The 13,305-nt window shown below is 44.2% G+C and overlaps 1 protein-coding gene across 1 annotated transcript in view; it reads left to right on the plus strand.

Moving 5' to 3' along the window:
• Positions 1 to 4,740: 4,740 nt before the first annotated feature.
• Positions 4,741 to 13,305, plus strand: part of wnt2 (wingless-type MMTV integration site family member 2) — a gene marked incomplete at both ends in the record, with an annotated part of 14,698 nt that continues 6,133 nt past the window's right edge. Inside the window, 4 exons of the mRNA XM_083916129.1 lie at positions 4,741 to 4,823; positions 5,677 to 5,897; positions 10,999 to 11,276; positions 12,006 to 12,270. Of these exons, the coding sequence (XP_083772255.1) occupies positions 4,741 to 4,823; positions 5,677 to 5,897; positions 10,999 to 11,276; positions 12,006 to 12,270 (847 nt within the window). The remainder of the gene's footprint in view (positions 4,824 to 5,676; positions 5,898 to 10,998; positions 11,277 to 12,005; positions 12,271 to 13,305) is intronic.

The raw sequence follows: 13,305 nt of genomic DNA on the forward strand, positions 1-13,305 counted from the left end.
ATTGGGAAATTGTGTTCTTCAGTTCGGTAATGATGTTTTGTCTTTGATGACATTAGGTGATAACTTTGATTATGACGAGACTGATGTGTTTTAGGACCGTGTTTGACGAGACAGCATTTTAATTTATCTTTTTTGCGGCTGAAACACTTTTGTTTTGCAGTTTTTCTCCGTCTTGTCTTTGAGGTTTAGTTTGAAATTATGTTTTAAGGTGAAAATTAAAAGTTTCTCATGAGGGAACAGCTCCCTGCGTATTCAAATTTAAGATTAAAATCACAATGTTTGCTGTTTTCTGTGCCTGCAAAAAACAAATCGAACGTGTAAAGTGATCATTCTCAGGTCCTGAAGCTATGGACTTCATGTACCAGCTCAGCACTTTTTGTATTATTGTATCCAGTTTGTTCAATCACACACAAACAGAAATGTAAAAATCAGTGTTTGTTATGAGCTATTTCTGGGTAAACAGCAGCTGCAGAGGTATTTTACACCAGATATCGAAATTAGAGAACAAATTATTAATACTTTAATTCTGAAATATTAATTTGAAAGAATATATGTACTAGCCAAGCCGCAACCACAGCGACTTCCTGTTTGATCCAATCAGGAAGTGCCAAAAACTGCAGTTCTCTGAGTGTCCACTAGGGGCATGTTGCACAACAGAGCAATTTCTCATTGAGCCCCATGTTAAACAGGCCGTTTACACAGCATCATTAAACCTGTTTAAGGACAAAAGAACATTTTAGTCTGTATGTTTAGCTTATATCTCCATGACAACACTGAGGGGGGTGAATATTTTTTGGACCACGCTAGTTTTTATTTTATTGGAGGTTAAAGTTTATGTATAATAAGGGGCGTGGCCTCTTGAGTGACAGCTAGCCTCTGGCCCTCACTTCCCCATCGGAGGTAAACGTCAGCCAGATGGACGTACGCCCCTCCCCCCAACGTCACATACATGCCCTTTTTTGGTCAGAGGAAATGAGGCGGAGTCAAAGTCTGACGAGATGGCGACTCCCGTAGGCGAGGACGATTGGATCAAGCTGAGAGAACGGACCTCGACGGAGACGCTCAACTATTTTTTGTACAGTCTGTGGTAACCAAGGTACTTCAACAACAACAAAAACAAACAGTGAGCAACATCAGAGGACAGTAACCACTGTGTCAGGAGACCAGTTTCTCACACTGCTCTGCTTTGATCTCGGTCCGTTCGTCTTCAGTCTCTTCCACAGCTCAGTAACTGTAGTGGGTTTCGTAGCCATTACTTTGCTGCCACTACTTTAATTTGGATTTTCCAGAGATTCTCTATTTATATCTATATTTCTTAATATGGCTTTTAATAAAGATCGACTCTGAAATCGCCCGTAGGTGTGAATGGTTGTCTGCCTCTGTTCGTCTCTATGTGCCCTGTGATAGACTGGCGTCCTGTCCAGGGTGGACCCCGCTCCAGCGCCCCGCGACCCCGACAGGGACAAGCGGTTGAAGATGAATGATGATGATGATGATGTATTCAACCTTTAAACCTTTTAAATGCAGGAACAAATTGGTCAAAACTTGAATTGGAATTAATATTCCAGTATCCAATGTTAATGTAAACATAGAATTGGATTAAATAGATCGGCCCCATTGTAAAGATGCCTGATCTATGAGCATTGGCGGGGTGCATCCCTTCTTCAGGTGACTCCAGACCATCACCGGACTGCATTGGCGATGTTAAATTGTCTCCGTGAAACAGTTGAAATCCACTGACCAGCGGCCCTTAATGCGATTTGGTACGACAGTGGACAAATTACTCCAATTAAATTGGATTTGTATTACAGACTTAAAACTGCTGCTGCTGCAACAACAAAGTCGTGTTCAATGGGCTGAGAGGAGCAGGGAGAGCCGCTCCAAAGCCCCTTGTTGTTTTATGGGTTTTTCTTCCACGGGGATCATGCGGGAAAATCCAATTTGCCCATTAATCTCATCACGGTCAGGCTCTCCCGGACCTCCAGATCCACCCGGGCCAGATCAAAGATGGAGGAAATGCCGTGTGACAGTGGTGCAGATTTCCCCGAGAGACTTCAAAAAGACTGCGATAGATAATCCAATCGAAATGGACACGTCACCTTTAGGTGCTGCTTTGGGAGAACCGGCGCGTAATTTTCCCTGTCCCCGTTTAGTTTTTTGAACCATCATTCCTGAGTGATTAGTCGGAGCGGGTGACGGTTTGTGTAAGGCTGTAAAATAGCACCGCGTCAGGCTTTGGGGATCAGAAGTATTTGGCACATGTGCGTCACTTTAGGTCAACGAGCTCTCTTTCAGGGGTGGAGAGTAACTTAGTACATGTACTTTACTGATCTTTATGCTTCTGCTTCTCTACATTTGTGATAAATACTGTACTTTTCACTCCACAGCTTTAGTTACTTCAGATCAGCGGTGTCAAACTCCAATGCACAGTGGGCCAAATTTAAAAACTGGGACAAAGTTGCGGTCCAAACTCAAAGACTGCAGATGTGCATGTGTCCCTTCTCTCCAGATGTGTAACGTTGAACCTTTCCAGTGCAGCTCCTTGTTCTTGTCGTGGTGTTTCTTGTGTTTGATTCTTTGGTCACAGCCACGGTGACAAACAGCTCTTTACCTTCACACACACATCATCTGCCTCCCACCGGGGCTGAAAGCTCCTGATCTCCATCTTTCTTTTGGCTGTTTTTGTGGTGTTTTCATCTGTTTTTAGTTGTTTCATCATCTTTTTGTGGAGTTTTGTGTCTGTTTTTAGTCGATTAATCCTCTTTTTGGGGTGTTTTCATCTGTTTTTAGTTGTTTTGTCATCTTTTTGTGGAGTTTTGTGTCTGTTTTTAGTCGATTAATCATCTTTCTGTGGTGTTTTGTGTCTGTTAATAGTAATTTTTCACCTTTGTGTGTTGTTTTCATCTGTTTTTGGTCGTTTTTTCATGTTTTTGTGCTGTCTTGTGTTTGTTTTTAGTCGTTTTTTCACAATTTTGTAGTGTTTTGCATCTGTTTTTAGTTGTTTCATCACGTTTTTGTTGTGTCATCATCTTTCTTTACAAAAAGGAAAAAAAACACTTCAAATGTGCATGTGTTCCTTCTCTCCAGATGTGTAACGTTGAACCTTTCCAGTGCAGCTCCTTGTTCTTGTCGTGGTGTTTCTCATGTTTGATTCTTTGGTCACAGCCACGGTGGCTCTGCAGACGAGACAAACAGCTCTCTACCTTCATAAACACATAATCTGTCTCCCAGCGGGGCTGAAAGCTCCTGTCCTCCATCTTTCTTTGGGTCGTTTTTGGGGAGGGGTGGATTCAGTGTGTCTGCAGAGACTGGTAGCATGGATGCTGATGTGTGTGAACAGAAAAGTAGACGTGTATGTGCTTTAAACTCGCGGGCCAGCTCTCATAGAACCTTGATATGATCTTGGGGGCCAAACATAATCACACCGCGGGCCAGATTTGGCCCACGGGCCTGAGTTTGACACCCCTGCTTCAGATCAACACCCCCTCATATAATCAGTAGATCATTTAATATGATTATTATGATAAATACTATAAAAATGAGCTCAAGCTTCAGACGCAACATTAAAGTGAAGTAATGCATGGATAACTATAATTTAATAATATGATATATATTATTATTTAAATGATTATTCTACTAAATGAGCACTTTTACTTTAGTTACATTTTCATTGCAGAGTATTTCTACAGTGTGGTTCTGCTCTCTTCAAGTTAATCCAAAGTCTGTTGGTGTTTATTTAGGCTTTAATGAGCAGAAACGTTACTGAATATCTAAGAAAATAGGATAAATGAATGCCCACACACTGTATTTAGGAGGCAGAGAGGTCACCGTGGGATGTGGGTGTAGGGTTTGATGCCACTAAATAAAAATGCTACCATTCATACCTGAAAACCTTTGTGAAAGTTAAAGTTTCTCTTACCTTTTCTTAGCTGACAGCCTTCCTCAGAGCTGCTGTCAGCTGAGAAAAGGCAAGAGGACAGCCTCACGTATAACTAATGTGTCTAACTGGAAGAAACTTTAACTTTCAAAAAGGATAAAGAAGACATCAGGAACACAATCGATGTGAAAAGTATTATATTTATGCTTTTAAAAGTCTTGTGCGTAAATGTGTGGATCCAGCGCCCTCGAGTTACCGTCTTCCATATCATCTGTGCGTAAAAGTCGTCTCCCTGGGTCCCTGCGCGCTTTTTCTGGTGACTGACGTCCCCTGAGTGTCCCTCCTCCTCCTCCTCCCCTCCCTCCCTCCCTCCGCCGGCTCCTTCCCTGAACGCGTCGGCGCAGTTCGAGCGAAGAGCCCATCGGCGCGGACCGCATCTCCTCAGCGCAGCGCAGCGGAGCTCCGGTCCTGGACGCGGGCCAAGCCTGTCTGGTGTCAAACCAGCCCGAACAGATACTCTCAGACATCTCATTTCTTCACCTCATTCCTGAGACGGGAGACTCTGCCCACCCCTCCACCCCCCACCCCCCTCGTGTAAAGCAATTTAAACCTGATAGCACATCATCTCCACTGAAAATATTCGCTGGACTATCAAGACAGTCGCTCTTTGGCTCTCCCCCCTCACATGCGCTTTGGCCACCGTGCCGTGCCGGTCATGGCGTTTACGCGCAAACCTCCGTCCTCCGACTGTCCTTTTTTGATGACATCCACCAAGTTCTGACTTCTCTTAGTGCTTTATATTTTTTCTCCCATGCGTGGAAATGCTCCGTCCAGATCCATAAGGGACCGACGTTTGGTTTAATATGAACTTATTGCCAAGTGGAATATGTTTTTATTTATCCGTAGCAATCTGCTGGCTGACGGCCGAGGTCGACGCGTCCTGGTGGTAAGTTGCTGTGCGTTGGTTTGACGTTTTTCTTTTAAATGCATGTCGCAAAGCACAGACTCCTGCATGCTTTCTGCAAAATGTGCTCCAGGGAAGTGAGACATGAAGCAGCTGCAGTGTTGTTTTCCTTCTCTGTTTGATTATTGATAAAATAACACGCACTAAATGTCTTAATTACCTCCAAATCTGTTTCATAACCACCCTTTTTCCTCTCTTAATTAGAAATGTAGCAGAGATTGAGTAACCCTTAAGTCCCTCTAGGGTTTCCATAGCTGTATTTTTGAACTTGTATGCTGAGGTGGAATATTTGGACAGCTACGTTTACAGGAGAAAGTCATTCAATATCATTTCATTTCTTTTTTATTTGCTGTCTTTCTCTTGGATTAATTAATGGATATTTTCAGAGGTTCAGATTCCAAACTTCACACCGCCTGTGACACAGAGAGGCTGTTTGGACAGATACTTTTTTTTACGCCCCCCTTAATTCCTTTTCTCTTGCTGCTCTGCACTTTTTCCTTAATCGTTGAAGGAACTCCTGCAGCCTGCAAGTGTTCAAATTCCCTGCCAGTCTTTCGTCACCTTGTGCTGCAGGTACACAGCAGTGCGGGCTTGTTAGGGGAGATTTCTGCACACTTTCTATACCTGCAGAAATGTCTTTACTGCAGCTACCTGATGCACATGCATGTATTGAGTTATTTACATCTTTATTTCTGTCTTTGAGATCACTGAGAGAACTCTGTGACCAAACTGTGCTCTAGTCTTTTATCCCTCTGCCTGTCCAGATGTTTCCCCTTCTTCTACAAATGATTCAAAAGTGTTTGTGTCTCCATCTGTCTGCTCCTCCGCTCTGCAGGTACATGGGCACCCTGGGCTCCCAGGTGATGTGCGACAACATCCCCGGTCTGGTGAACAAGCAGCGCCAGCTGTGCCGCCAGCACCCCAAGGTGATGCAGGCCATCGGGGCCGGGATGAAGGACTGGATCTCAGAGTGCCAGCACCAATTCCGCAACCACCGCTGGAACTGCAACACCACGGCCAGGGACCACAACCTGTTCGGACGCCTGCTGCTACGCAGTGAGTGGAGGGGGGGACACGTTACAAAAAAAGTCATATTTTAAACTAATGGAGGACTCAAACATCTAGAAGGAAGATTTAGAGCAGCAGGGAGGTCCTTAATCTAGAGGATCCCAGATGTCGTTTAGCAAATCAGTCACTGGGACGGACGAGAAGAATGAATGTTTAAACATGTTTGGGGTTTTGAGGGATTAGTAAATAAGGATTCACATGATTCACTGTCGCCTCACAGCGAGAAGGTTCCCGGTTCGTGCCCCCGCTGGGGTCCTTCTGTGTGGAGTTTGCATGTTCTCCCCGTGTCTGCGTGGGTTTTCTCCGGGTTCTCCGGTTTCCTCCCACAGTCCAAAGACGTGCAGGTGTTCGGTTCATTGATGACTCTAAATCACCCGTAGGTGTGAATGGTTGTCTGTCTCTGTTCGTCTCTATGTGTCCTGTGATAGACTGGCGTCCTGTCCAGGGTGGACCCCGCCTCATGCCCAATGTCAGCTGGGATCGGCTCAAGCACCCCCCGCGACCCTGACAGGGACAAGCGGTTGAAGATGAATGAATGAATGAATTATTCAGAGCTTTTCTCTGTAAGATGTTATAGTTTTACTCACTTCCTATCGTGTCCATCTTAAACACTTCAATGTCTGAAGACGTCAAATTGAAGTTACATTAAATCAAGGCTATTAAATGTTCCTTTATTGTCTCTTTGTGGTCATATTGTTGGAAGACTCTCATGCTGACGTGGGGGTTTACAGATGTCATCTCTCACTGAACGATACGTCATTGGACCTACTGTATCTGTAGTTGTATGAAACACAAACAATCATTTGACTCGTATCAGTGTGCATCAGTATCGTTGGAGTTGTGTTATGTTTGTCCACGTCGCTCACTCCTGCAGTAAACGACGAGGTAGAGAAAGTCTGCATTAAGCATCTGATTCATGATACGATGCCTTCAGGGGCTGTCAGCTGCCTTCAACGCTGCTGCACGACTAAGAATAGAAAGTGAGTGACTGGATTGTCTGCAACAGTATCTGCTGGCTTGTGTTTCCAGGTCATTGTGTGCTGCTGGGCACCTCTTTATGGAATCGAATCCCTGCGCGATCACACCCGTTTATAACACAACAATCTGTTTTGTTTGCAGGAACAAAACATGTCGCCTTGACTTAACGCTGACAAACCTACAGCAATCGCTTGTTTTGCTGCGACACTGAGGCTTTCTGGGAAAACTGACGGGTCCCTCGCAGATATGTCTTTTTTGTTTGTTCTCCTGCAGCGGTTGGATCACATTCCACACCTCATCTCGCTTTACAGTTGTACATTTATCACGTCGGTGCAGCCTTCTGGTTTCTCCCTCCGTCAGTTCTTGCATCTGTACTTTTGTTGTAGTTCTATCAAGACTTTGTTGGTCTGTCAATGTAAGATAAATGAATCTGCAGCAGTTCTGATGATCGATTAATCGTGTAAGTTGTTTATCAAGCAAAAAATACTGTCTGACACTTGCCGGTTCCAGCTTCATGGATGCATGACTCGGCAATATGTCCAAAATCTTCTATCCCATTTCATCTTCAACCTCTTATCTGGGGTCGGGTCGCGGGGGCAGCAGCTTTAGCAGGGGACCCCGAACTTAGATAATTTCCTATTTGGATAATGATATTTATCACGATATATCAAATAAACACTTGTATTTTCTCATTTTATTAAGAACTTTTGTGTAAAATAAACAAAAAGTGCAAGGATCAGAATGTGAAGCGTCATCCAAATGGCGTAAATATCGCTGTAACGAAGTTCGTCCACTGTTTGGTCGACATTACAATAGAAAGAATATAGAAAATACACAATATAGAGGTTTTTATATGGTTTTGATGATGAAGTATATCGTCACATTGCCCGGCGTTGAAGACATCACTGTAGGGAACTGTGATTTTTACCATTTTGCGACATTTTCTAGAAAAATAATCCACATAATTAGTTGCAGGTTCATGCAATTTATTATTTAAGTATCAATGATCTCAATAAAAAGACCTTTTCATCAGTTTCATTCTACTGTTGTTTGCGTTTCAGCTTCTGTCAGGAGTGAGCCGATTACTCTCCACTCGGCTCGTTCAACTGCGAAACGGTAGAAGAAGAAAATAATAATCCCGTCACTTTCATGACTCATGTCGGGTCGTTAGCACGGTTTACCTCCGCTGATCATTTGCAGAAGAAGAGGCTTTTTGATCCATTGAGCTTTTCAAAGTCATGAAGACAAAGTCGTGTATTTCCTTTTGCGGGGTGGGGGTGCAGTAAACGTTACGTAGAGTGGGACAAACGTCTCCTCCCAGGCGGTGTTTTTGAGTTAGGGATTGAAATGATTAACGCGACTTCTGCGGACAGAAGCGTCCTGTCAAATTAAGACGCGTCACTGTGCGTCTGAGCAGCTCGACTCAGTCTGTCTCTGCCGCGAGGACGAGTTATAACAAGTCATAATCTTTTCTTTTCTTTTTTTATTGCCGGTGGAAGGATCATCAGGACCCGGCGGCCTGATGTTCCTCTCCCATGCCCTGAAATTTAACCCTGCGAGGCAGATCCTTCGACTTAGTCCGTTTCATGTCAGGGGCGGGGGGGAGGAGGGGGGGGGGGGGGGGCTCTAATCAGCCGCGTGGTATTCGGACCTCCCAGCTGGGCTCCGGCCGTGTCACACAGCATTACCGCTCCTTATTGTCAATGTCAGCGGGCTAATTTCAAACAATTACACAGGAGTTTTTCTCTTTTCGGTGTCGTGTTCTCTCAGCGTCCTCCTCATTAACCTCGTTAGGCATGCTCAATTTAGCGGCTGGACTGGAGCACACACACTATCACACACACACACCCACACACACACACACACACACACACACACACACACACACACACACACACACACACACACACACACACACACACACACACACACACACACACACACACACACACACACACACACACACTGAGATCATGGTATGTGTGTGTGCCGTTTGATACAATCGCTGATATGATACCTGAGTTTCATTAACGATACCACCAACCTATCATTGATACGAGTTGATACTTTACTTTAGCGGTGCAACGTGTCGATCAGTGTTTCCCAGATGGATGTTTTTATTGTTTACTCTCATAGAGGAGGAAAGAAACCAGAATGTTTTTTGTTTAAAAGTGACTCAAATGGATGAATTGATTATCAAAATAGTTGTCGATTAACAGTCAACATCGATTAATGGCTGTGTCTTTACTCTGAGAAACAGGTGTTTTTTCCCATTTAACCGCAAAAAGTTAGACTTTGTTTTAAGACCAGCAGACGAACGAGAGCTTCGCTGAAACAAAAGAGTCCAGAAGTAAAGTAAAGATTAAGAATCCAGACACTTAAAGTCCCGTCTTGGTTCTCGGCAGTTCTTTGATTTTCACTTTGACTCTGAAAAGACTCAATGCATCGTTCAATCTATCAAATAAAAACATCAGATGGTCGCAGGTTTAACCTCCTCTGACGTAAGGATTTGCAGCTTCTCTCTTCTGTTTTGTCTTTAAGGACTGAATGTTTCACAGACGCAGTGAAGTCGGGGGTTCTTCAGGTGAAAAATGAATTAAAAACTTTCATTTATTGAAGTTTATATCAATCTAGAAAATAAGATATGATAAAGGGATTCAATTCAGTTTTATTTATAGTGCCAAATCATAACAAAAGTGATCTCAGGACACTTTACAGAGTAGGTAAAGACCACACTCTATGACTTATTTATGATAAACATAGACCCAACAATTCCCCCGTAGTGTACGGTGGCAACGACAACCTTCGCTATAACAGACAGGAACGTCAGACAGACCCAGCTCTGTGGAGGACGCACATCTGTCTGCACCGGAGAGAGGAAGAAAAGGAGAGAGAAAAGACGGACAGATGGACAGAGAGAGACAAAGACAGAGACGGAGAGAGAGACAGACGCTTCCAGTAACTATAAGGATTGAGCTTCCTATAAAAAGAGCAGTTAAAAGGGATACTCTGCTGATTTTAACCCAGCTCTGTGTCACGGCAGCGGGTGCAGAGGAGCGTTTGTTTGGCTCTCTGGCGGTCGCTCGTGGAGCTCTGATGCTCCGAGGAGGGAAGCCAAACACTGGCATGAAAAAGAGCCTGATTTAAATCATAAAAATATGCAAAGAAGACTGGAATTAGTTAATAAATGAATAATATTAACCCTCTTAAATTCACTTTTACTGTAATTGATGCTGAGTGACGGTTAACGTAGTTTTTGTACATTCAAATATAAATAAAGTGTGGGTTTCTTTCCCTTATAAACCTGCTTGTAGTTGTTTTTTAAGGCCTTGACTTGTGTCTGCAGGTGTTTTTATGAGGCTCAATTAGATGTTGAGGGCGGCACGTGTGTAGTCCGACAGATGAGAGAAATATTAATAACTGAAAAAGCATTTTCTCTGTCTAGATCATGACGCCTGGTCAGTAAGTACATATAAAAACCCAGTTACTGTCACTGTGCATGTGTCGTAATCTCGCAGCAGAGCTTAGACACACACACACACACACACACACACGCACACAAAGGCACACGCGCACACGCACACACACTTTCCCTGCGTCAGCCTTTGATCCGTCTCTGATCTCTCATCAGTTACATGTGGAGGGAGATAAGGGTTTTCTCCGTCGGGGCATTGCTGGTAAACGTTTGCCGTTTATCCTTCTTGGAGGTAGATGAAGCGTTTTTTGATTTCTATTTCATGCCTCACATGAAATAAGAGCTTCCAGCAGGAGTCAACAAACACGGGTCATACAGGTAGCAAAACATTTGAAGTATCTGTCTGTGAGTCGTGTCTTAATGTTGCTTTCATCCAGCCTTTAGTGGGAAACCCTAGATTTGCATCTCTTATCACTGTAGTTTATTGATGTAGGGAGTCGTACCAGTAACTGTGCTGATGGTTCGACTTACCTACTTGTAAGTTCGGGCTCCTTCAGCCATCTGCAGCCAGAGGATACAAAGTCTGGTTCCCCGTCCTGGTGAAGAACAGGAAAAACTCCATAATGCGTCTCGAATAAATCACATTCCTCTGTGCTTGACTTGAAAATCTAGACTAAACTTGCCTCTCCCCTTCAGGCAGCCGCGAGGTGGCCTTCATGTACGCCATCTCCTCGGCCGGTGTGGTTTACACTCTGGCTCGAGCCTGCAGCCAAGGCGACCTGGACTCCTGCTCCTGCGATCCCACAAAGAAAGGCTCCTCGCAGGACGCCAAGGGCTCTTTCGACTGGGGCGGCTGCAGTGACCACGTGGAGCACGCCATGCGCTTCAGCCAGGGCTTCGTGGACGCCAAGGAGAGGAAGGAGAGGGATGCACGGGCGCTCATGAACTTGCACAACAACAGAGCGGGCAGGAAGGTGAGGAGGCACCGAGCATCAAAACACCTGTAAAGCTCATCAGCCTGTGGACGAATGGGGGGGGAGAAAGAACGATAACCATACAAATCTATACGTGTTCACAGCAAAACAGGTTAAAAGTGTGTTTTTGAATAGTTAAAAGTGACGACTCTCGACACGGTAGACCTAAATCTTGTTTTGTTTTAGGTCTAACAGGATTACGGCATGATGTGTGTTAACTTCAAACCTCATCCCTCTAATAGAAAACTCAATTTGAGTCCAGGAAGCTCCTACGCAAACATTTTTCGAGTTTATTGACTGTAAGATTTGATCAAAAGTAGAAATAAAAAAGGATAAAATCACTTTAAAACCATCAGTTGGTTGTTCTGTATTCGATCTGTGTTCATACCTGCTGCATTCTTCAGTTTTAGTGGTCGAATCTATCTTTCAATCTGCACGTTTGGATGAAAAAAAGAGAAACATTTACGTTAATATTTACTCAAAACTCTCTCCAATCCGTAAACTGTACCCGTGACGTCCAAGAGCTGTTGTTGCCGTTGTTAGAACCCCAAATAAACGGCATCTATTGCACGTCTGTCCGTCCAGATTTACGCTCTGTACACTCTTGGAGAAACACTGAACACATGGTAATAAAAATCTAATGTAAAGGTAGATTTAAGTGTTAAGTGTAGGTGTGATGTTAAAGTTCATCACTACAGTATCATACCTCTCTCTCTGTCTCCTCGCCAGGCGGTGAAGCGCTTCATGACCCTGGAGTGTAAATGCCACGGCGTCAGCGGGTCGTGCAGCGTCCGGACCTGTTGGCTGGCCATGGCCGACTTCAGACGCACCGGCGACCATCTCCGCAAGAGGTACAACGGCGCCGTGCAGGTGGCCGTCAACCAGTACGGCACGGGGTTCACCGCTGCGCACGCACACTTCAAACGGCCCAGCAAGAACGACCTCGTGTACTTTGAGGACTCGCCGGACTACTGCATACGGGACCACGAGTCAGGTAAACCCCCTCCGACAGGATGTGATGAGACGCTCACTTGTTACTTTAGACGCATTCAACTTTCCCGTAAACACTCATTTGACGCCCAGATCGTAATCAGGAGACATTTGGTTGAAAAGCAAGCGTTTAAATTAAAGTTCAAACTATATTTTGAAACATTTATTCTTCATTAAACTGCTCTTCAAGTGGTTTTATGTAACAAAGACATAAAAAAACAATATTAACATTTACTGAACCAATCCAACAAACACGGCTGGCTGGTGTGAACGCGCCCTCGTTTCAGAACAAATGACTAAAGATGCAGTTTTGTGACGTCGGGGAGCAACGTGGGCTCATGGGAGTCCTTCACTGTGGTCGGTTTTTCCCCTTTGTTCATCATTCTCCTCAAAAACAAACGAAACAGGTGATTTTAAACCGGTAAAAACACTCAATAAAGCAGCTTCGTGTTAAAAATCTGTGTTTCTGCGACGCTGTTCTGAGCTCTGAACTTCTAAAATCCTTCATGGGGTTAAAATAAGTAGTTAAAAACCACCGAGATCAAGAAAAACCATATGGTAAAAAAGCGTCTTGGATAAAAAGCCAATTCACGAAGCTTCTGGCGGGTAACCCCGACGCTGGCTCAAACTCAAAGGCGTCTCACATCATCTTTAAAGGAGAGGTGAGGCGTAAACACGCGAACAAATGTTGGGTATAATCACAAAAACCAAACCTCCAGCAGGTTAAATGTTGCCACCATCTCAAACATCCACTCTTAAAACATGTTTTGTCATCTTCTCGTCATCTTGGGCCACGTCGGCTCAGAGGGAGCGGCTCAGATCGGTCAAGTAGAGCTGTTTTTGGTGCCACAATGGGGTTTTTTATTTAAATGGCATCATGTCGTGTCTCCTATAGCCCTTCAATATGTTTTACAGTGTAACTATGGAGCCAGGGGGTTCAGCTTGTGCGGACAGTTTTCCTGCAAAAGTCTGTGAGTTTAGGGAGCTACTAAAAAAATATCTTTGTGTTGTTTTTGAGCTGCTGTTCAACAACGGGACA

This window comes from Echiichthys vipera (genome assembly GCF_963691815.1).
Source record: "Echiichthys vipera genome assembly, chromosome: 7".
Classification (NCBI taxonomy): Eukaryota; Metazoa; Chordata; class Actinopteri; order Perciformes; family Trachinidae; genus Echiichthys; species Echiichthys vipera.